Source organism: Cebus imitator, unplaced genomic scaffold (assembly GCF_001604975.1).
Source record: "Cebus imitator isolate Cc_AM_T3 unplaced genomic scaffold, Cebus_imitator-1.0 Scaffold628, whole genome shotgun sequence".
In the NCBI taxonomy this organism is placed as follows: domain Eukaryota; kingdom Metazoa; phylum Chordata; class Mammalia; order Primates; family Cebidae; genus Cebus; species Cebus imitator.
The window spans coordinates 62,399-84,369 of record NW_016107943.1 but is presented as its reverse complement, the minus strand read 5'-3'; the positions used below and the strand labels follow the sequence as shown (position 1 = coordinate 84,369).

The 21,971-nt window shown below is 42.0% G+C and overlaps 1 protein-coding gene across 4 annotated transcripts in view; it reads left to right on the top strand.

The window, feature by feature from the left end:
* Nucleotides 1-21,055, top strand: part of LRP2 (LDL receptor related protein 2) — a 224,340-nt gene extending 203,285 nt beyond the window's left edge. For 3 of the 4 annotated variants that reach the window (XM_017517337.2, XM_037734499.1, XM_037734500.1), the window contains 11 exons: nt 3,990-4,210; nt 5,015-5,191; nt 7,846-7,965; nt 10,051-10,141; nt 11,243-11,310; nt 11,784-11,904; nt 12,449-12,578; nt 13,660-13,764; nt 15,482-15,589; nt 19,086-19,157; nt 19,337-19,816. In XM_017517337.2, the coding sequence (XP_017372826.1) occupies nt 3,990-4,210; nt 5,015-5,191; nt 7,846-7,965; nt 10,051-10,141; nt 11,243-11,310; nt 11,784-11,904; nt 12,449-12,578; nt 13,660-13,764; nt 15,482-15,589; nt 19,086-19,157; nt 19,337-19,504 (1,381 nt within the window). In that variant the 3' untranslated portion in view covers nt 19,505-19,816. Of the gene's footprint in view, nt 1-3,989; nt 4,211-5,014; nt 5,192-7,845; nt 7,966-10,050; nt 10,142-11,242; nt 11,311-11,783; nt 11,905-12,448; nt 12,579-13,659; nt 13,765-15,481; nt 15,590-19,085; nt 19,158-19,336 lie in introns of all 4 variants that reach the window. The other variant, XM_037734498.1, reaches the window with a different exon arrangement.
* The last annotated feature ends 916 nt before the right edge of the window (nt 21,056-21,971 follow it).

Below are 21,971 nucleotides of genomic sequence, written 5' to 3'. Positions count from 1 at the left end.
GCGCCACCACGCCCAGCTAATTTTTGTATTTTTAGTAGAGATGGGTGTTTCACCATGTTGGCCAGGCTGGTCTTGAACTCTTGATCTCAGGTGATCCACCTGCCTCAGCCTCCCAAAGTGCTGGGATTGTAGGCGTGAGCCACTGCACCCCGCCAGAAATTCTTATTTTAGTCTTTGTAATTCCTTTCTCTCTGGAATGGTTCAGTGTAGCCCTGGGAGGGATAGGAAGTAAGAAAGGAGTAAGAAAGGGTTTCACTGCCTAAGGCCTCCAGAACCGACCTACAACCTCCTCATTCCATGGTTCATTTGAAAGGCTCATCATCCATAAGTTTTATAAGCATAAGCATATATGATATGTGAAACCTTCTTACAGCATCTGCTGTATAAGACCTGCCACTGGGTTCAAAGGATGATGAAGATGATGACTACTGAAAATACCATGAGCAGCAATGGAAGGTGCTAACATTTATTATATTTTTGCTGTGTGCCAACTACTCTGCTAAGTGGTTTGCATATATAAACTCATCTGAATCGTATAAAGGATTTATAAATTAGTCATAGGTTTCTATCCCTTATTTACATAGATGGGCAAAATAATACCATGCTCCTTTAGATAGCAATAGTTGACTAAAAAATAAGCTAGAAAGGGAGAATTGTGACGAGGAAATTCCTGAAAAATGCTGTGATAGTTCTCCCACCTTACAAGGGTCCAGAGAAGCTCTATGGAGAAAGTAGCACGGAACTGAATGTTGAAGACTAGGATCCACTGTTAGTATAACTGGTGATAAAGCATGTGACATGTGAGGTCAGCATGGGTGAGAGTGAGGAGGGCCACTTCCTGGAGAAAGTGGGACTGACATGGAACCAGGACGGATGTCTTGGGCACAGGTAGGCAAGGGAGACAGGCAGGCTATTCAGAACTCAGGAAATAGCATAAATGAAGTCATGGAGGAAACAAAAATCATTCTGTGAACCTGTTGCATATTTTCCCCATTCCACTCCCTACCTTTTGTTTGATTAGTTTTGAGTATTTAATACTTTTTTTTTTTTTAAAGATGGGGTTTTTACCATGTTGGTCAGGCTGGTCTTGAACCCCCGACCTCAGGTAATCCGCCCGCCTTGGCCTCCAAAGTGCTTAGATTACAGGCATAAGCCACCACACCTGGCCAGAATATTTAATATTTTTTAATTTAATTTAAATTAAAGTAATTAATTTACTTATAGAGACAGGGTCTTGCTCTGTCACCCAGACTGGAGTGCAGTGGCATGATATAGCTCATTGCAGCCTCGAACTCCTGGGCTCAAGCAATCCCCTGCCTCAGCCTTCTGAGTAGCTAGGACCACAGGTGCAACCACCACGCCGGGCTTATTATCTTAAAAAAAAAACAAAACAAAACAGCTTTACTAAAATATAATGCACATACCACACAATTTACCCATTTAAAGCGTACAATTCACTGGCTTTTAGTATATGCAGAGTTGTATATCCCTCATGACAATCAATTTTAAAGCATTTTCATCACCCTGCAAGGAAACCCTGTTTCTCTGAGCCACCATTCTCCAGCCCTCAGTAACAGCTAATCTGCTCTCTGTCTATAGATTTGCCTATTCTGGACATTTCCTACAAGTGGAATCCTACAGTATGTGGTTCTTTGTGACTGGCTTCTTTCACATGTGTACCATTTTTAATGAAAACCAAACAAGGTGGTATTTACCAGTTGCTGAGACTTTAAAGGCCCCTGGCTACATTTTTCCCGGAGCCCAGTTTGTCTAAAATCCACACATTCCTCAGCAGAATTTAAGACTTGGCCTATGCTGATGCCTGGTTTAGACTAGAGGCAGCAAAGCAGCGGCTGCTGGGCCAGATATGGTCCATGGACACTTTTGGCTTGAACAACACAGAGCTTTAAGGTTTTTTTTTTTTTTTAAACATAGTGTTGACATTTAAAACTTAAGAAAAGAAAGAAAATCTGTATTTCTTGCTTTGGAAATCAGAGGAACTGGTAACACTGGGGAGGTCTGCCTTCCTGGGTGCTGACAGGAGCTCTTACACAAGGTCTTGCTCTCCCAATCACTTGATATCACAACCAGGATCTCTCCTCATTCATCTTACATATGTGTTCCTCTCCAGATATTTGAAATCATGCAAGCCCTGGTCTAGATTCTTCAGCGTCAGATCACCTTTGCTTACATAGAGTCTTGCCCTACAATTAATTATTCATTGGATGCAAAATATATATTTAAAAAGAGTTGCCAGGTGTGGTGGTTCACTCCTGTAATCCCAACAGTTTGGGAGGGTGAGGCAGGCGGTTTGCTTGAGCCCAGGAGTTCAAGACCAGCCTGGGCAACATTGGTGAAACCTCATCTCTACTAAAATTATAAAAACTAGCCAGGCATGGTGGCACACGCCTGCAGTCCTAGCTACTCAGGAGGCTGAGATGGGAAGATTGCTTGAGCCCAGGAGGGTGAAACTGCAGGGAGCCATGATTGTGCCACTGCACTCCAGCCCAGGCAACAGAGTAGCTCCATGAAGACAGACATCTTTGTATGTTTTGCTCTCTGATAGATCCTCTTGGGAACCAGCCCAACCCCATACATGGGTGCCCTTAGTCCCGGCGGTGAAGAGGGATTGAGAAAAGGAAATAAAGACAGAGACACAAAAACAGAATTTACAGGATGGGTCCAGGGGACCAACGCAAGCATGGCAACCACGCTTGGTTTGGAGCTGTGGGCTCTGAACACTTTTATTATGTGCACAATCTCATTGATCTTATGGGTATGGAAAAGGAGGGTAAAGGAGTAAGATAGCCAGGTGGAGAGCACTTGAGATCCTTCTAAGATATGCTAAACTAGTACTCCGAGTTTACCACTGATGGTTATCAGGGTGCAGCTGCATCAGAAGTATAGCAGACATAGAACGATTAAAATTAATCCATATTCTGAGAACCTAGGCAGAGCCTGAGGTTTTCCATGATCTCTGCCCTGCAAGGCTTTTCTCCTCTTTGCCAGCTCCCTTGTGCAAAGACCCTCCCAGATCTTGTGAGCAGAGGTCGCCTTCCTTCTCAGAGGTCTTTGCATAAGCCCTCCTTATGAGGTCCTTATGCGCTCTCCATGTTGAGAAGGCATTCATGGGACCAGAGCAGTATTCCCTGCTCTGCAGCCACCCCGAGGTGTCCCCGGTGTTACTGCGCTCTTGGATGGTCTTTACCTTAGGCCTCCTGTTGTCACTTGATTTCTAATTAACTGCACCAATAATATAGCTTAGTTTGGTGTATAAACTTCAGTGTACTATGAGCCAATCAAGCTTAAAATTATTCAGCTAGAATTTACATAGGTTTCCCCCCGGCCATCTTGACCCACAAATCTCAAACACAGAACAGTGCCTCTCACACAGTAGGCCTTCAACAATATTTCTTTTTTTTTTTTTTTTTTTGAGACGGAGTTTCGCTCTTGTTACCCAGGCTGGAGTGCAATGGCGCCATCTCGGCTCACTGCAACCTCCGCCTCCTGGGTTCAGGCAATTCTCCTGCCTCAGCCTCCTGAGTAGCTGGGATTACAGGCACGTGCCACCATGCCCAGCTAATGTTTTGTATTTTTAGTAGAGACGGGGTTTCACCATGTTGACCAGGATGGTCTCGATATCTTGACCTCGTGATCCACCCGCCTCGGCCTCCCAAAGTGCTGGGATTACAGGCGTGAGCCACCGCGCCTGGCCCAATAATATTTCTTAAAGAGTGAACAGCTTTCCTAAAATGTCCATCCTATGGCCAATTTCTATTAAGGAGGTGCAGTTTTCAGGAAGGATAAATCACACACACTCACGCTCCCCTATTTTTGCTCCCCATCTTCTGTAAAATATAAAACCAGTGTCACTGAGCACCCAGGTCCCCGAACAAAACAGTTGGTTTCCCTGTAGGTAATGCCCTGTGCTCTACTGTAATGAAGTCCCACCAGGTGAGATGCTACAATGAAGAAACCTTCTGTTACAGGCTTATGTTCTGGACTGACTGGGGAAAAGAACCTAAAATCGAGTCTGCCTGGATGAATGGAGAGTCCCGCAATGTCCTGGTTTTTGGGAACCTTGGTTGGCCAACTGGCCTTTCCATTGATTATTTGAACAATGACCGGATCTACTGGAGTGACTTCAAGGAGGACGTTATTGAAACCGTAAAATTTGATGGGACTGATAGGAGAGTCATTGCAAAGGAAGGTTAGAAATGAGTTTGAATGGAATATATTAAATTACTAATTAATATATTCTAATGTCTTTGCCCATTTTCTCAAGAAGGAGCCCTGCTCTTAGGAAATGGCTTATATAATTATTTAGAGACCACCTTCTACCCCCACCAACTCCCACCTGCTGAAGTAAATGCAGATGAGTTCATTAGCAATAATTAAATCCTGTTTGTCCTTTTTACACAACTTTTTAAGAAAATGCTTCTCAGCAGAAGATATTGAAATAACTGAGTTTCCTGTTAGGTTACCCCCATAGAGGTAGCTTCATGTGTACCAATGTTAATCCATGTCTAACTGCTTCTGGACACATTCATTTTCACTTTGCTAGATTGCCCAGTATGCACAACTGTACATATCTAGGAGAGAAACATTTTTGTTGTTGTTCAGACTCTGCAGAATTGTAATGACCCAGCACATGTCACATTTTTCCTATTTGATCAGATAGATGTCTTATGTTCAAAAGAAAATATAAAATCTTGCCTTATAAATTGTTTTCCAAAAATGCAATATAATCAGTAACTTGAAAGTGAGCTAGGGCCCTGTTACTGGTGTTGTATACATGAATGTGGTTTAATTTCTGTCTTCCTGACCTCCTAGTGCAGCACACTTTCCCAGTCCCCTGTGTCCAAAGTCTGCCTGAATATTCCCAGAGCTTCAAGGCATTGCATGAGGGAAAAATTCAGGCAGAATGCCATCAGATGTGCAAGTGTTGCTAGGGTATCCTGGATGTTTTCTTTCCAATAACGTTTTGTTTTGTTTCTCCTCTGTGGGTGAGCAGCAATGCACCCTTACAGCCTGGACATCTTCGAAGACCAGTTATACTGGATAGCTAAGGAAAAAGGAGAAGTATGGAAACAAAATAAATTTGGGCAAGGAAAGAAAGAGAAAACTCTAGTAGTGAACCCTTGGCTCACCCAAGTTCGAATCTTTCATCAACTCAGATACAATAAGTCAGGTAATCACCAACTTTGGTGTAAGATACTCCTCATTACTTGGAAAACTTATTTCAAAATAACGGCTATACTGCTGAAAGATGGCAGTAGATAATAATAGGCTAATCTCTTGGTGCATGAAAAGGGTATGTGTGTATGTACGGGTGCTGGGGGAGAGGAAAGTTTTAACCATTTTAACCAAAGAAGGATAAAATGGGAGGTCAAATGAAATTATGCAAACCACCAGCAGATAGGTAAAAATAGCCCTCGTTGTTTGGAGTTATGGATATGTACTCCTAGGCCACAGAGTTCAGCAGAAGTCAATCCCTTGATAAGTGTGGGTTGGGGTTAACAAGTCGCAAAATGAGCATCAGAAATCTTATCCTTCCCATTGCAAGGCCAGGCTAGTCAGGTCAACCTGAGCTATGTAGGCCTTGGTTTAAAATGGCTAGTCATGTGCATTCCTACGTGCTCCCTCTGTCTCACTTTCCTAGTTCTGAGCCCTGCTTCCTCGGGTTACCTGTGCTCTAATTCATCCTTAAGCAGTGTATGGAGCAAGATGACAGGCGAGGGGAATTGAGGAAAGGAAATAGTCTTTTACTAAGTCCTTATGTCAGATTCTCTCTTCAGTGTTAATTCAGACATCTGGTACTTCAATTACCTTATAAAGACCTCTAAAACCTTATAAAGACATTCTTATCCCAAATAAGGAAACTGACGCAGAGAGAGATTTAGTAACTTGTGTTCCTAAGTCACATAACAAATGGGTAAGTTTTAATCTCAGAAATGAAACAACTTTTAGGCTCAATTCTAGCCAGCCCAAAACTCAGCATCTTGCTGTTTTGGCCCAGCTGTTTGGAATTGCTTTAAATTCCCCATGTTCAGTATGGCAAAGTCCCAGGTTGAATGCTATGGATACCTGGCCTGTGACAAGCCGCTCCCTTCCTATCCCTATATGTGAGTCATGGGTGGAGTCCAGGCTTCTCTTGAGTCTGCTGATATTTTGAGACCCCGATCAGCCTTGAAAAATTGCAACTCAGAGCTGAGACTCCCATGAGATGACAGGGGTGGCAAATGCCTTTTCTGGGGCGTGGCTCCCTTGTTTTGGAAGTAGTATCACCTGTCTCCAAAACACTCCAGCAACACTCTAGACCTGACCACAATAATAGCTCTTGTGTCCTAAGTACCTTTGCAGCTCTCACACCTGGCAATTTTAAAGGTAGGAGAGGAGGGCACAGTACACCTAGAAAGGGAAGCCCCCCAACCCCCACACCGCCTCTGGACCCTGAGGAGAAGGCAGAGGAAAGTCTGGAGGCTGGCCCTGAAGGAAAAGCATCTCAGCCAGCGGATGCTCAGGGAAAGGTGGTCCTTTTGGAAAGTGCTGGTGGAGCAGGGGAGGGGTTGGGGTGGGAAGTACAGCGCCAGCCCAGCTGTGCTAGATTAGCGTCTTGTTTGAACCAAGAGTTCTGAAGTTTGAGCATGCTTCAGAATTATCTGGAGAGCTTGTTAAACATAGATTCCTGGGCCCCACCTGTCGGACTTGTGATGCAATATGCCTGAGGTGGCCTAAGACTTTGCATTCCTAACAAGCTCTCCAGTGACGCTGATGCTGCTGGTTCAGTGACCACATTTCGAGAACCACTGCTCCAGTCCCTTGCTAGTCAGAGTGTGGGCCATGGGCCAATAGCCTTGGGATCCTATGGGAACTGGCTAGAAATGCAGTCTCTCAGGCCCACCCAGACCTTCTGAATCCGAATCTGCATTTTAGCAAGATTCCCCAGGTGACTGGTATCACAACTCAAGTTTGAAAAGCTCCTCTCTGGAGGGCTGATGACATGGTAATGGGACAGATTTTGACAGGCTTTTGGAAGATGTCTTATGAATTTATAGCCATGCTTTGTCTATGGTTACATCTTGAATGACGAACAGTCGGGATCACAGAGTGTTAGTCTGGGAAGGAATGTAAAGGTTATCTACTCTAGTACAACTGCTGGATAAATCATAATATATGCTGAGGTAGAATTCAGAAGATTCTAAACTTACCTGGGGAGCTTTTACTGGTAATACTTGAGCTCTATTCCAGATGAATTTAAATCTGAATCTTGGATTGGGCATCAATAGTTTTGAATAGCTCCCAGGCAGTTCTGAGGAATCGTTGCTCTAAATTCCCTTTTCTTGCAATTAAGGTAACTAAAGATCAGAGAAAATTCTCCTTGGAGGGTTGGGGTGGAAATCACATCCAGTATGCTTTGGGTAGACCATACATTATGATCTATACAGATTTGGGTAGTGACAAATCTTAATATAATATGTGGATCTCACTGGTCTTTTGAACCATCTCAAGTTGTTTAGCACTGAGTAGGTTTTGAGGTTAGGCAGTGAACTAGATACCCACCTTCCAAACCTCCTAGGGCAGCAGAGAAGATAAGTGATGACAATAGAAAATGTGAGTGGTACAGAAATTGGCGGGAGGGCCCGGGGAGGGACTATGCCACTGCAGTGGGGTGGCAGATAGTGTAAATTAGGGTGAGTAGCCAGGTGGCACATGGACTAGAGGTATTGGGATGCTGCCTAGGCTCTGCTGTCACCTGGCAGAGCCACATCCAGTTGCTAGGTATGTCCACAGTCAGGTTATTCATTCTAACAGGACCTAACTGCTGTCTTACCTGCTTTCCAGTGCCCAACCCTTGCAAACAGATCTGCAGCCACCTCTGCCTTCTGAGACCTGGAGGATACAGCTGTGCCTGTCCCCAAGGCTCCAGCTTTATAGAAGGGAGCAACACTGAGTGTGATGCAGGTAGGGGCACTGTCTGAGCAGCCATGGGGGCCTGGGGGCACTCCTCTGCTGTCTTCAGGAGCCTGAAGAATCCGTGTACTGGGTCCTTTGCAGCAGATGGGGATGACAGGAAGGAGGGATGGGGGATGTGGGAGGCATGAATAGAGCTGAAAGGGACTTCTGAGAATTACTTGCTAAGATCTGCAGAAATATAGATCCAGTGTCCCTAAATCTATTGCTGTGTTGTTTTGTAAAGACATTTTGAAGAGTGAGTTTTTATAGGACCTCCACCTCAGGCTGGATTCCCATTGCCCCAGAATCCATTCAACCTTAACTGGAGTTCCTCAGCATAGAGAACCATGTTCAGTTTTGACAACTGAAAAAAGGGCCACCTTTTGAAAAGTGCTTTATATTATCAGGAGATGAAGACCAGCATGAGGAAACTGAGGTTTAATTCTCATCCCAAATGCTGTGGATGATCTATTCTTGGCAAGACCTTTTTTCAATGACTCTTTTAAATTGAGGAGTTAATAATCCGGGGTGAATAACTAGTGTCCCTAAGTAGCATCCTGTGCTGGGAAAAACCTGTGCGAAAGTCATCCTGCAATTCACTAGCTGCCCATTTTATGGCTCACATCCTTGGGGCCTCCCCCCGTTTTAGCTGATGGGGAAATAAAAACGCTTAACCACCTTCTACCACCACGGGGAGCAGGCAGTTGGACCAGGAACCACCCTTCGGCTCATCCTAAATAGGCTGAAAAGTTAGCAGGTTTAGGGAATGAATCCAGGGAGAAAAAACTGCTTCTCGTCTCCTCTCTTCTCCTACCCTTGCACTCATCCCAATGTTACTGGGGAAATATTGATAGGACTCCAATATTTGGAAAAAAATGACAATTTCAAGCTTTGAGATGTGTTCCATGCCGCGGATAGATCATTTTGCCACCCATTGCTACTTCACATCGTAGGAGCAGTGTGGCCCAGGATTGTCACCTCATCTACTACTTTTCTCATTTAAACTTTTTGCCAAGTGAATGATATTAAGATTCTTGTTTTAAAGAACGTTAACCGAAGTAAGAACATGAGTGATGGCAGTCATTCCATATAGGGCTTCAGTTTGGTATAATAATTAATTAAGCCATTAGTTCAGTAAGAGTTCTTGAGTGCCAGCTGTGTGCCAGGCACTATTCTAAGTGCTGGATGTAACAGAAGTGAACAAACAGACAAGCCCCTGTGTTCACTGAGTTTGCACTCTAATAGGACAATAAATAGAGAAGGCAACAAATATACAGCAGGTCAGGTGGTACTATGGAGAAAATGAAGGCAGGGGAAGAGGGATGAGGATGCGGTGGTGGGCATTCCCCTTTAGATAGTGTTCAGGGGAGGCCTGTCTGATACAGTGAACACTGAGTGGAAACTCATATTGGAGGTCTGAGCCAGGAGGGTATCCAGACTCTTTAAATAATATACACATGTGATCTATACTTATTAAGCATCTTCAACATATAAGACACTGAAGCACTAATCACCCATCAGGTACATCCTAGGAGTATGTATGGGCCGAGCTGGGAGAAGGGACCTGGAGTCAGGGCAGTTTGGGAGGACTTGAAAATTCAGGAGCTCTCTAGCTAGCTGCCTATCAAGTATCTATATATCTGTACTATGTAACCGCCTGTTAACTGATCAATTACTGATGTTTTGGGGCCTTTAGTGGAAGTTTCAAGGTAGGCCTACATTAAACTCTTGATTTTAACTGGGTTCACGGAGGAGAATTCTGAAAACTTCAAATGATAATGTGAACATCTTAAGAGATTATTTTACCACTATGCTCTTGTAACTATTAATATATGCTCCAGAGTCTAGTACTTCTCCATGGTTTTTTTGGGAAAAATTCTATAAACTGCCCCCTCTCTTTCCACTAAATGTATATACGTTACCCTCCAAGATTTTAAGGAAATTCACTGGACTTAGGGGGAAGATAAGCTTTGATAGAGAGACTAATTGGCTGGCCTGCCCCTCCTCCCACCCCTAACCCGGGCAAGTTTGCATGGTGCGGGCATTCTGCTGAGTACAGCTGACTAACACACGCATGGCTTTCCCTTCCTGCAGCTATCGAACTGCCTATCAACCTGCCCCCGCCGTGCAGGTGCATGCATGGAGGAAATTGCTATTTTGATGAGACTGACCTCCCCAAGTGCAAGTAAGTCTGAATGTAGAGGTCCCAGCTATAGGCCTCGCCTCTTCTAGGGAAATTTGAGACCTTAAAGTAGCCAGGGAAACAAATACAGGAACCTCGCCAGTTTACTAATTCTTATATTTTAACCAACTCGCCTTCCCTTGAGGGAGTCCACAGAGAACTGAGGCAGTGCTTCTTTAACTAGAATGTGCATGAGAATCCTGTGGAGATCTGGTTCAAGGGCCCATTCTCATGCACAGAGATTCTGCATTTCTAACAATCTTTGGATGAGGCTATGGGGTCTTGGACCACACTTTGGGGAGCAAGGAGTTAGAGAATTGGCAACAGCATTTTCCTACTCACCTGACATAGTTAATTACAAGAGGACTGTGGGAGAAGGGCTGTTTGGAGTGCTGCTTTAGTACAAGGTCTCATGATGAGCAGAAAGACTGGGAGAAAGATTTGGAAAGAAGATGACTGTGTTGAGAAAGCTCTCACATGGGGCAAGAGAAATAGATGTCTTTAAAAAGCATTTAATGAAAGCACATACAGGTATTGATCGACTTACGACCTATGCAACTTATGACCATTTGACTTTACGACCACAATCGCTAGCCACGACGGGTCCGCGTCTGGCAGCGCAAACGTTGCCCAGCTGGGCGTACGACAGTGCGGACCAGCTTCCAGCAGCACTACCATCTCCGCGTGCATATGGCCTACTCAACTTACGACCAAATCGTGTTACGACCGTTCTGTCAGAACCAATCGTGGTCGTAAGTCGAGCACTAGCTGTAAAAGAAAAAACATAACCATGGTTTCCATTTCCAAAAACATAACCAATGGTTCCCCAAGGAAGCATTGCATAGATTAGAGAAGACACCAATGGGTTTTGGTGATGAGACTGACCCCATAGGTGCCACAGCTACTCCATTAAAAGTGAATTTCTAAACTCAGAGCCCTGTTCTGTCTGCTTATCTTCTCTTGGCAGAGTAAACAAAAGTCATGCAGGATACCTGTCTGTTCAACATGTAATTTATGCAGTCAAAGCTCTCTCTACCTCAGGAGGTGCTCAGAAAAGAAGTCCAAGAACTAACAGCTAGTGAATGATTTTCTTTTTCCTTTCAGGTGTCCGGACGGCTACACCGGAAAATATTGTGAAATGGCATTTTCAAAAGGCATCTCTCCAGGAACAAGTAAGTTTTAATAATGTGAGCAGCTGGGCACGGTGGCACACGCCTGTAATCTCAGCACTTTGGGAGGCTAAGCCCGGCGGATTGCCTGAGCTTGGGAGTTTGAGACCAGCCTGGGCAACATGGTGAAACCCTGTCTCTACTAAAATACAAAAAAATTAGCTGGGTGTGGCGGCAACCGCCTGTAGTCCCAGTTGCTCGGGAGGCTGAGGCAGGAGAATCGCTTGAACCCAGGAGGTGGAGGTTGCAGTGAGCCAAGATCACACCACTGCACTCCAGCCTGGGCAACAGATTTGGTCTCAAAAAAAAAAAAAAAACAGTGTGAGCAACCTGGAAATAATCATGGCCCCTAAATTGAATGCTGTCACAACTTTTCTACTTAACACAGTCTTTAAAAGAGTGGTTCTAGCCCCCGGTTTCTGCCAGGATTGCTGGCTTCTGTGTGTTGATGTGCTCTCTGCTCTCTTCTTCTGTAGCCGCACTAGCTGTGCTGTTGACAGTCCTCTTGATCATCGTAATTGGAGCTCTGGCAATTGCAGGATTCTTCCACTATCGGAGAACCGGCTCCTTTTTGCCTGCTCTGCCCAAGCTGCCAAGGTCAGTTTCATTATGGGGAACACTGATGTTTGAAGCCTAAGTAATTCATAGGAAGCCATGTGAAGGACTTAGTTTTCTTTTTAAGTTAAAAAAGCACAATACGCAGTTCACCTATTCTGCAGAAATGAAAAGTAGTGAGGATGTCAGGCAGTCACTTCAAATCACAACTTCTTAACCAACTCTTCTCTAAAGCCTGAGTGGTGACAAGCTGTGTTTTGTAGTCCAAATGGTTGTGCCTACTGGCAGGGGTGCAGGTAAGAGGGGAGTGAAAAGGCAGCTGTGTGATGCCTAGGCTTTATCCTGGTATGTGGTGGACACTTTTTCTTTTAGATCTCAGAGTTCAGGAATGTGCTTTAACATTTCCAGGTAGCTAAGGGAACTTACTACCATTTGACAGTATAAATTTAGAGTGGGAATTGAGCGTTACATTTAAGGAAGACTGAGCAGTGTGGAAGAAAGGGAACTATTGCGAAAGGTTTTTTTTTTGTTGTTGTTCTTCTTGTTGTTTTAAATAACAAGACACTTTTTGGATACTTGTTTCCAGCTTAAGCAGTCTTGTCAAACCCTCTGAAAATGGAAATGGGGTGACTTTCAGATCAGGGGCAGATCTTAACATGGATATTGGAGTATCTGATTTTGGACCTGAGACTGCTATTGACAGATCAATGGCAATGGTGAGTATGGTTTCAAAATGATTACTCGAAGGTTGTCATTTATAGAAAAAACGCTTTTTACAAAGAATAAAATTCATCTAGAGAAGACTGAAATACAGTAGTAGGCCTCTCAAAGTCTGCAGTACACAAACCAAGTTAGGAAACATTAGGTTTGTTGCCGAAAGGTGTCTAAAAACACTAGTAATAAAATTGGAATTTACCCCTGCTCTAAGCCACAGTGTTGAATTGGAATTATGATCAGTCTTAAGTTTAACTTGAATATTGAAGAGCTTCCTGTGTTTTGGGGGGGGCAATGGGTGGGGAGGACATGATATTTTGTTTTAATTTGATGACATTTTGTATGTATAAAAGGAGTAGGGAACTATATTTTTTCTAGTGTCATATATTTTTCCACCAATGTACAGTGATAGAATAAACAGTGATTTTAGAGTTGGTGTTGGTCCAGACCATGGCTCTACCCTACTAAGTATGTGACAATAGACATGAAGGTGATATCTCTGACCTTCATTGTCCCTATTTGTAAAATGGGTACACTAATACCTCCTGGGATGACCAAATGAAATACTTTATGACAGGGCTGCCACAGTCTTGGCACCAAGGGGGCTCTCTGTAATCAGTATTGGGAAACCACTTTCAGTATTTTGTTTCTCCCTCAAATCTTTCATGTTTTTCCTTCCCTGAAAATGTAATATTATCCATTCTTTTCCTTTCCCTCTCTTCTCATTCTTTTCTTCTTCCACCATTATCCTTTTCTCTTGCACAGACCCAATCCCCAAGTGAGTTATTTAAGAGAATTTAGATATAAGAAGAGTGTTTCTGTTTCCTTGAATTGGTAAATTAGTGCCTGTTATGTTACTTTGCATAAAAATTTGCCATATGGAGGCCTTGTGTCTTGCTGGCTTTTTTTTTTTTTTTTTTTTTTTTTTTTTTTTTTTTTTTTTTTTTTTTTTTTTTTGGCAAGTTCTCTTAGGGGTAACTTTGGCATAGCACCTAGCATACCTCCAGGTATGAGGAAGGCACCTTTTTTTGTGTGTGTGATCTAGATTAGTATGGTGTAATCTCTCTCTCTGTCTGCCATCAGAGTGAAGACTTTGTCATGGAAATGGGGAAGCAGCCCATAATATTTGAAAACCCAATGTACTCAGCAGCCAGAGACAGTGCTGTCAAAGTGGTTCAGCCGACCCAGGTGAGAAACCATGCAGTCCTTTATTTCAGTTACTGCTGTCGCTGGATCTTAATCTATTGAGTCATGTCTTCTTAGGATTCTCCTAACCTTCCTTCCAAATGGTTGGAAGCATAGTGAGTGGTCCATGCCGCAGCTGCCCTATCTGCAGAACAGGACCAACCCAAGGACATAAGACCTGAAAACAATCAGAATCCTGTTCCGTTGCATAGTGGTGGAGGTTTGGCAGCTGTGCCGGGGCTGCTGACCAAGAGTCTTTCATTCTGAGGGGTGTCAGAGCAAGAGGTCTGAGTCCCTTTGGGGGCCTGGTAAACACAGTGCCTGAAACACCTCAGCTTATCTACAAATACTTGTGAAATGAAGCAGTGGAGACTTGTCACATCATTATACAGGAACTGGGGGACTGGGCCAAGTCTCTGGTTCTTGCTGCTATCACAAGTTTGTGGTTTGAGGTGGATTAAAGGGAGAGGGACCCCTTATGCTTGCTGTTGTGATTTTTTTCCAAAAAGTACAAAGGTCTCTAGACTTGATGGACAGATACCTAAATTTCCTTGTTTCCAAAAAGTACAAAGGTCTCTAGACTTGATGGAGAGATACCTAAATTTCCTTGTTGCAGCCTTATTGCTCAGTCATCTTTAAGAAGAGGAGCTGGGAGATGAGATAGGAATATAGGTGAAGGGAATAACTTTTTAGAAGGTCTGCATTGATAGCCCTAGCACCACTTCCAGCACTTGTCAACTGTGAACATGTGTCTCTTTTGTCAAAACAACTATGGCCTTAGTGACAATGAATAACTGACATTGTTAACACCTATGCTCCTTTTGAACTCGAGATATGGCACATTTTAATATGGAAGCTAGAAATGTTTATTTTACAAATACTTTGTGATTTTAAGATCATAAATGTTTAAATCTTGAAAGCATTTTGCCTGATTAATAAACAGATGTGAAAACTTAATTGCATGATAAAACAGATATGACATTTTATTTGATATCTTCACTTAAAGTGAGGTCATGTATACAAATGCATATGCAAGTTTGAGAATAAACAAAGTAATGAATGTGAATATATAGGAAAAGGAGTGAATTGCCTACCTTGCAGTTTGTTATATATTTATGGTCATTTGGTCTTAAAAGGGAACCTTGCAATTATATGAATGTTATAGAAAAATGTATAGAAGACTATTCTATTACTCTCATCTTTTCAAAAATTCAACCTCTTTTTAGTAGTTCTATGAAATTTTAATTTCCAAAGATAGGATCTATTAATATTCAAAGAAATTATTAAGATCCAAAGAAAGGATTCTCAGTTCACCAGTGAGGTTGGGGAATTATTCTTGCTGTTCTTCTAGGATTTGGCTTCCAGTATATAACCAGAGTTTCTTTAACCAAAAATTTGGTCAACAGTGGGAGTAAGAAGGTATAGAAAATATAGTAGAAATTGCTAGTAATAAGTGAGAGTGTGACCAGTGAGGGATGTATTTGCCTCCCAGGATTACGGTATGAGGTGACTTAGTGGTTGCTGCTCTTGATTTTGGGGTGATGGGAGTTAATGTTTAGACCTGACTTACTGGGTTATGTCATGCAATAAAAATGGTGCCTGGCGATGTCTGTGGAAGAACAAGATGGCAAAAGAGCCAGAGTTGATACAAACTTTACAGCAAATTTATTTACTACTGAATTCTTTCCACATTGGGTAACGGCCTTTAATATGTCCACAGGTGACTGTATCTGGAAATGTGGAGAATAAGAATTATGGAAGTCCCATAAACCCTTCTGAGGTAGTTCCAGAGACAAAGCCAACTTCCCCAGATGCCGATGGAACTCAGGTAACAGTTGCTGACTCCTGAAATATTGTGGGATTTGGAAAGAACTTTGGGATGGCCGGGTTGTTATTAACCTTCAGCAAACAAGGGAGACTCTGACAGGCTCAAAGATACAATTGACAGTTAATAAATATAATTTTTTAAAAATCATAGATTGAAAAACTTTCCACCAAATAAATCTACATTCTAACATTGAGTTGGGAATAATGTTCCTTGTAACATGGGAGAACACATCACAAAAAAGAACAAAACGACTTCTGGATCCAGTATCTTCAGACCAGGGACATTTAAGTTGAGAAACTGACTCAGTATGAATAAAGATTTCCTTGTGTCAAAGATACAGATGAAAGATTCTTCTCTGCATGCCATGATTTCTCTGCATGCATCTTTATTCCTTTAAGCTGGTCTTCGCTCTCCTGCTATTCCAGTCTTTACCGCTAGATGGCACTAATCTACATACTCTGTCCATTCATCATCCATCTTTTAATTATTGTCCAACCAATCATCTAACTAATGTTATTGCCCTCGATGGCGTTTAAAACTGGAAATTGAAAGAAAAAAATGCCGTTAGATGGACCTTCTTAAACATGCCTGCAGGTCCTTTGCAATTGGTACACTATTTGGTCTGCAGAAAGAAATTCAATAAATATATTTGATATTAAACTGTGTATTAATGAATCATTAGTTTTAATGAACACATATGAAGCTATCCTAGATCTAGCTGTTTGAATCTGGACAAACCGTTTTACCTCTGGGGCTAAAGTCCTCAATAATACAGTATTTCTCACTGGTGCACTATTGGCATATTGAGTGGGAAAGTTCTTTGTGCTTCAAAACTGCCCTATGCCCTGCAGGGAATTTCAGTATTTCTGGTCCCTGTCCACTAAATTCCAGTAGTGTCTCCCTTAATTCAATGTGACTCCAGAAATCACCTCCCCTCCCCCAACACATGTGCACACACTCCGAGTTGAGAACCACTAGGAACTGGAATGTCTCTGTTTTAAGATTCTATGACCAATTTTGTGAAGTAATGTAAAGAACTGAAAGTGTAAGAGTAGTTAGAAATTTTACCATTTGATACAATATTTATTGAATTTTATAATCTATAAACATTGATATCCGGATAACTTGGCAGTCTCATTATCACCTTAAACATTGGTTCCTGTTCTGCTTATTTAAATAAAAATAAAATTTGAACGAAATTGATGATAATGAGAACAGTCTATATCAAAGTTTCTGTATACCTTCTCAAATTCCCTTCCTTATTCCTTCTTCTCATGACACACACACACACACACACACACACACACACACACTCACACACTCTCTCTCTCTTTCTCACACATACAGACATATATAAATCCTGTTTAGAAAGGAATTTTCAGTTTCAGATTTTTCAAGGGACTAAACATTTATTCTTTAAGCTGTATTAAAAATAGATTTTGAAGATTAATTTTCCACAGACACGTGGAGGCTTGAATGTCATATATTTGGTCCTCCAAGTTTGAGTCAACTCCAGGCTAGTGCTAGATGTATATTCTCAACCTTTTTTCTCGGTCCATCTCTAGTCTAGTGATCTTCTTCACTACATAGAGATTTTCCTCTGCTGGAGCTGGAAGGGGAATGTGATGGGGAGGCCGTAACCTCTGACCTGCATGTCTCTTATGAGAAACAAAATGTATACTGACAAGCTCTTTCAAAGGAGAGCAGATCTTCACCAATTGTAGTCCTTTCTTTCTCTTCCCCTTTGTAATCCCTTGGTTCCTCTTCTTACTTTTTTACATTAGTGAGGCTGAGATCCTCTAAAATTTGTCTGCCATGGCCTGTCCAGGGATCTCACTGTATTTCTTGCCTCCTGGGCACAGAGATAACAGCCAGCATGGCTTAAAAGCAGTAGAGGCGCTTGGGTGAGATCACCTAGGTTGATTTGAACATGCCAGAGTTTCAGAGATGTATCTTTCATCCATAAATATGTTGAAAGACTAACAATTAAAAACATGGGCCGGGTGCGGTGTTTCACGTCTGTAATCCTAGCACTTTGGGAGGTTGAGGCAGGCAGATCACGAGGTCAGGAGTTTGAGACCAGCCTGGATAACATAGTGAAACCCCATCTCTACCAAAAATACAAAAATTAGCTGGGTGTGGTGGCACATGCCTGAGCTACTCGGGAGGCTGAGGCTGGGGAATCGCTTGAACCCAGGAGGCAGAGGTTGCAGTGAGTCAAGACTGCAATTGCACTCCAGCCTGGGCAACAGAACGGGACTTCATCTCAAACAAACAAACAAAAACCAAAAACAAACAAACCATGAACTGGAATTCAGTTCTATTATTTTTTGAAAGTGTATTTTCCATTGATATGCATAAGATCTCCCAAGGAGGCAAAAATGAACGTCACCATCCCTTTTCTCTTGTTAGTAATTGCTTAACTCCAAGCTAGCCATTCCATTTTGAAGCAATGAGACTTTGGCCTGCCCCACTTAACTGTAAGCGCCCAGGGGCAGGGCTTTGACCTGAACATCTTCATGTTCCCTTTGGGGGCACTATGTATAATGCAGGGACTCACTTGAATATGGGTTAAAGTGAAGACCTCTTCTACTTCTCCTGTAGCTCTGTGCTCCGCATTCTTCCACAGGCTGGTCCCTTGCTTTCACAGAGTAAGAGACACCCCATAAAACCCATTGGGTCCCTCAGCTTCTGTTGGGAGTAGGCTGTCTGTTCCCTTGTCTCCCACCAGGATTTTATCTGGCAGTCAGCAGGACAGGCAACTTTTCAGTAGAGCGTGGGCCACACACCATGGTCCAGGGTGATTCTCTTTGGGTTCTCTAGTTTGTGGGCCTCTGATTCCCCTGAGTAATCGTTACCTGCCCTTCTACCTGCAATTTAGTTGTATAATCTTGCTGTGACTCAGCAACTATAGGACAATAAGTGTACGTACCTCCAGGAGTTGTTAAGAAAATATCAGAAACTGGTAAAACTCAGAATAATTCCTGACACACAGTAAGCATTCAACAAATGTTAATGTTTTTATTATTAGTATTATTATGATACAGGAGGGAATGATGAAGGGAGAAGGGATACAAAGAATGTTATTTTAAAAAATAAGAGTTACAGTTTATCTCTGCTCAATTTTCAGGCAGCCCCAGAAATCTCTTTTTCTCCAGATGCACCTTGTATGTGTCTGTTTAATGTGTTCTATCTGGTACTGAAGTAGCCAGATGATCTGCTTGTAGACACTATGGCACAGATTCTGTAAGTTATAAATTTGAAATTAAAGAAGTATCTAAAACTATTCGATGAAAAGAGCCTAGAGAGTTTCAGTTACTGTTCAGGGATCATAGGAGAAACTGAAAATTTACCACATGGGCTCAATCACATGGTCCTACGTCCCAAATTGCTTTATCCTTCAGTAAGAAGAAATTTTAAAATTGAGACATGTGGAAAAGAAACCCACAAAATCATTCCAATACTGAGAGCGTTTCGTTTTCCCCTTTTCATTTAGGTGACAAAATGGAATCTCTTCAGACGAAAAGCTAAACAAACTACCAACTTTGAAAATCCAATCTATGCCCAGGTAATTTTTAACAATTTTTCTTAGCACAGACATTCTTTCTTAGAAGTTATTTGCTTGGTTAATTTGGACACACACTTAGATTATTCTGAGCAGAGCGGCCACAAATAGTCTTTATGAAAAATCGTGTATGGTTTCCTTGGGGGAATAAATGGCTGATACCTGCTATGTTGTGTTCTTAGATGGAGAATGAACAGAAGGAAAATGTTGCTGCGACCCCACCTCCATCACCTTCTCCCCCTGCTAAGTCTAAGCCTCCTTCAAAAAGAGACCCAATGCCAACCTATTCTGCAACAGAAGACACTTTTAAAGACACTGCAAATCTTGTTAAAGAAGACTCTGAAGTATAGCTATACCAGCTATTTAAGGAATAATTAGAAACACACTTTTGCACATATATTTTTTACAAAGAGACGAAAAAAGTCAACATTCAGTACTTTCTGAAAAATATATTTTTTCCTTGTTTGCCTATAGTTGGAAGTATCCTGTGTGTCTTTTTTTACTTATGCCATCTCATATTTTTACAAATAATTATCACGATGTATTATATGTATATCTTTGCACTGAAGTTGTCTGAAGGTAATACTATAAATATACTGTATATTTGTAAATTTTGGAAAGATTATCCTGTTACTGAATTTGCTAATAAAAGTGTCTCCTGATTCAGGTGGTGATCATGATAGTAAATGATCCAACGGGAAAAAGAATTGACTTGGGACCTTTAGCCGTGTCTAAAGAAGAGGCACCACTCATATCTCCTATAAAATTATCTAGGAAAGGAATCCAGACTCCGCTCTTGGGTCCATTTTTACACATTAGCACTTAATGTTCAATATTACATGTCAGTTTGATTAATGGGTATATTGATAAGGGCCACTATGTGTTATATAGACATCTGAACTTGACTGTAGACTCCTCAGATAATACAGAAGGTAGAAAAAGCAATTCAGTTTGGCCCTTCTGCGTGTTGGCATTGTCTAACCAGAACCCTCTGCTTTATGTGTGTTCTCTCACTAGCTGCCAAGGCAACATTTTTATTTGCGATGTCTATGAGGAAATCCCATATCATTAAGTGCCACTGTCCTGCATTGAGTTTGTAGTTAATTAAATGAGCTCTTCTGCTTGATGGACGCTGAAGCAATTTCTGCCCTCACCTGACATCCAAGGTGGTCTCCTACCCTAGTAGCTGGAGCTCAGTAGCTAAATTTCTGAAACCAAATCTGTGTCTTCATAAAATAAGGTGCAAAAAAAAAAAAAAAATACCAGTTAAGCAAAGCCTCAACTGGGTTTTTGTTTCTATGAAAATATCATTATAATCACTATTTATTTCCTAAGTTGAACCTGAATAGAAAGGGAAACCATTCTTATTAAGCTTTTTCTAGGCCCTTTGGCTAAATGTGTACATTTATATTAGAATGTACTGTACAGTCCAGATCTTCTCTTTAATTTTTATTGCTTTTTTAAAGAGATGGAGTCTTGCTATGTTGCCCAGGCTGATCTTGAAGTCCTGGGCTCAAGTGATCCTCCCACCTCAGCCTCTTGAGTAGTTGGAATTACGGGCATGAGCCACTGTGCCCAGCTTCCAGCTCTTCTCTTAAATAGTGGGCAGGTTTAGTCTCCGCAACAGGAACCATGGCAAGAATACACATTTTCCCACAGCAAATAGCATTCCTGGCTCTCTGTGCTAATATTGCACATTTGTTAAACAATGAATGAATGGATGGATGGATGGATGGATGAATGAAACATATTCTACTGATTATTTTATTCCAGCCTTCTCAAAATATTTGTTGCTCATATTTTGAGTGCTGATTGTAATTACTTTGAAATGTCCTTTGATTAGATAAACAACTGGAAATTATGCTGCTGAAAAATTTCTAATAAATGTGTATTTTATCAGATGTTTTCTGTGTGCTTCATGAGCCCCAGTCATGAATCAGTTGTATTTTGCTGTGTAAAAACTTGAGGCTTTGAGTGCTCTCAGTCACACCAGTTCTGTACCACTTCTTCCTGGAAGTGTATCCAGAGCAATTTGATTAAAAATCAAGCCTCTGCATTCATTTTGTATGTGTCCATGATAGTCTGGTATAAATTATAGGAAACAACTCTCCAGAAACAAGCAGATATCAGTGTTCCAACTGACCACCAGTATAGCCAGTCCTTGAATGCTGTCCATGTCTAAGGCACACCAGGGAGAAAGGGTGTATATTCCTGTTTCTCTAATAACTAGTGTTCCTCTAACAGTCATTTGTAAGGAGGACAACTTCCCAGCCATCTCCTTTCCGCATAGGATGTGGGCCATCTTCCCGCTGTTAAGCTCTCTGAGCCTCAGCTGTGGCCTCTATAAAATAGGGGGCTTGGTTGTGTGAGTCCAATGTGGAAGTGTATAAAAAGAGTGTAACCCAATGCCCAGCATAAAGTATACCCTCAGTCAATAGAAACCATGACTATTATTATATATGAAGTAAAGGGAAACTAGAAAAGCCTTTTAGGTGTTTTTAAAAGTTCCTCGGGTGATTTAATGCAGAGTCTTGGTTGAGAATGATGATTATAAACAGAAATTGCTGCTCTTTATTTTTTAGTGGAGGAGGTTACTCAGGTGAACGAGATTTTGTCTGGGCCTTTGAAATGATGCACACCATCTTATCTATAATGAGGCTGAAGAGCAGATGATAAAAAGCCTTGCTTTGGCCGGGCGCGGTGGCTCAAGCCTGTAATCCCAGCACTGTGGGAGGCCGAGGCGGGTGGATCACGAGGTCAAGAGATCGAGACCAGCCTGGTCAACATGGTGAAACCCCGTCTCTATTAAAAATACAA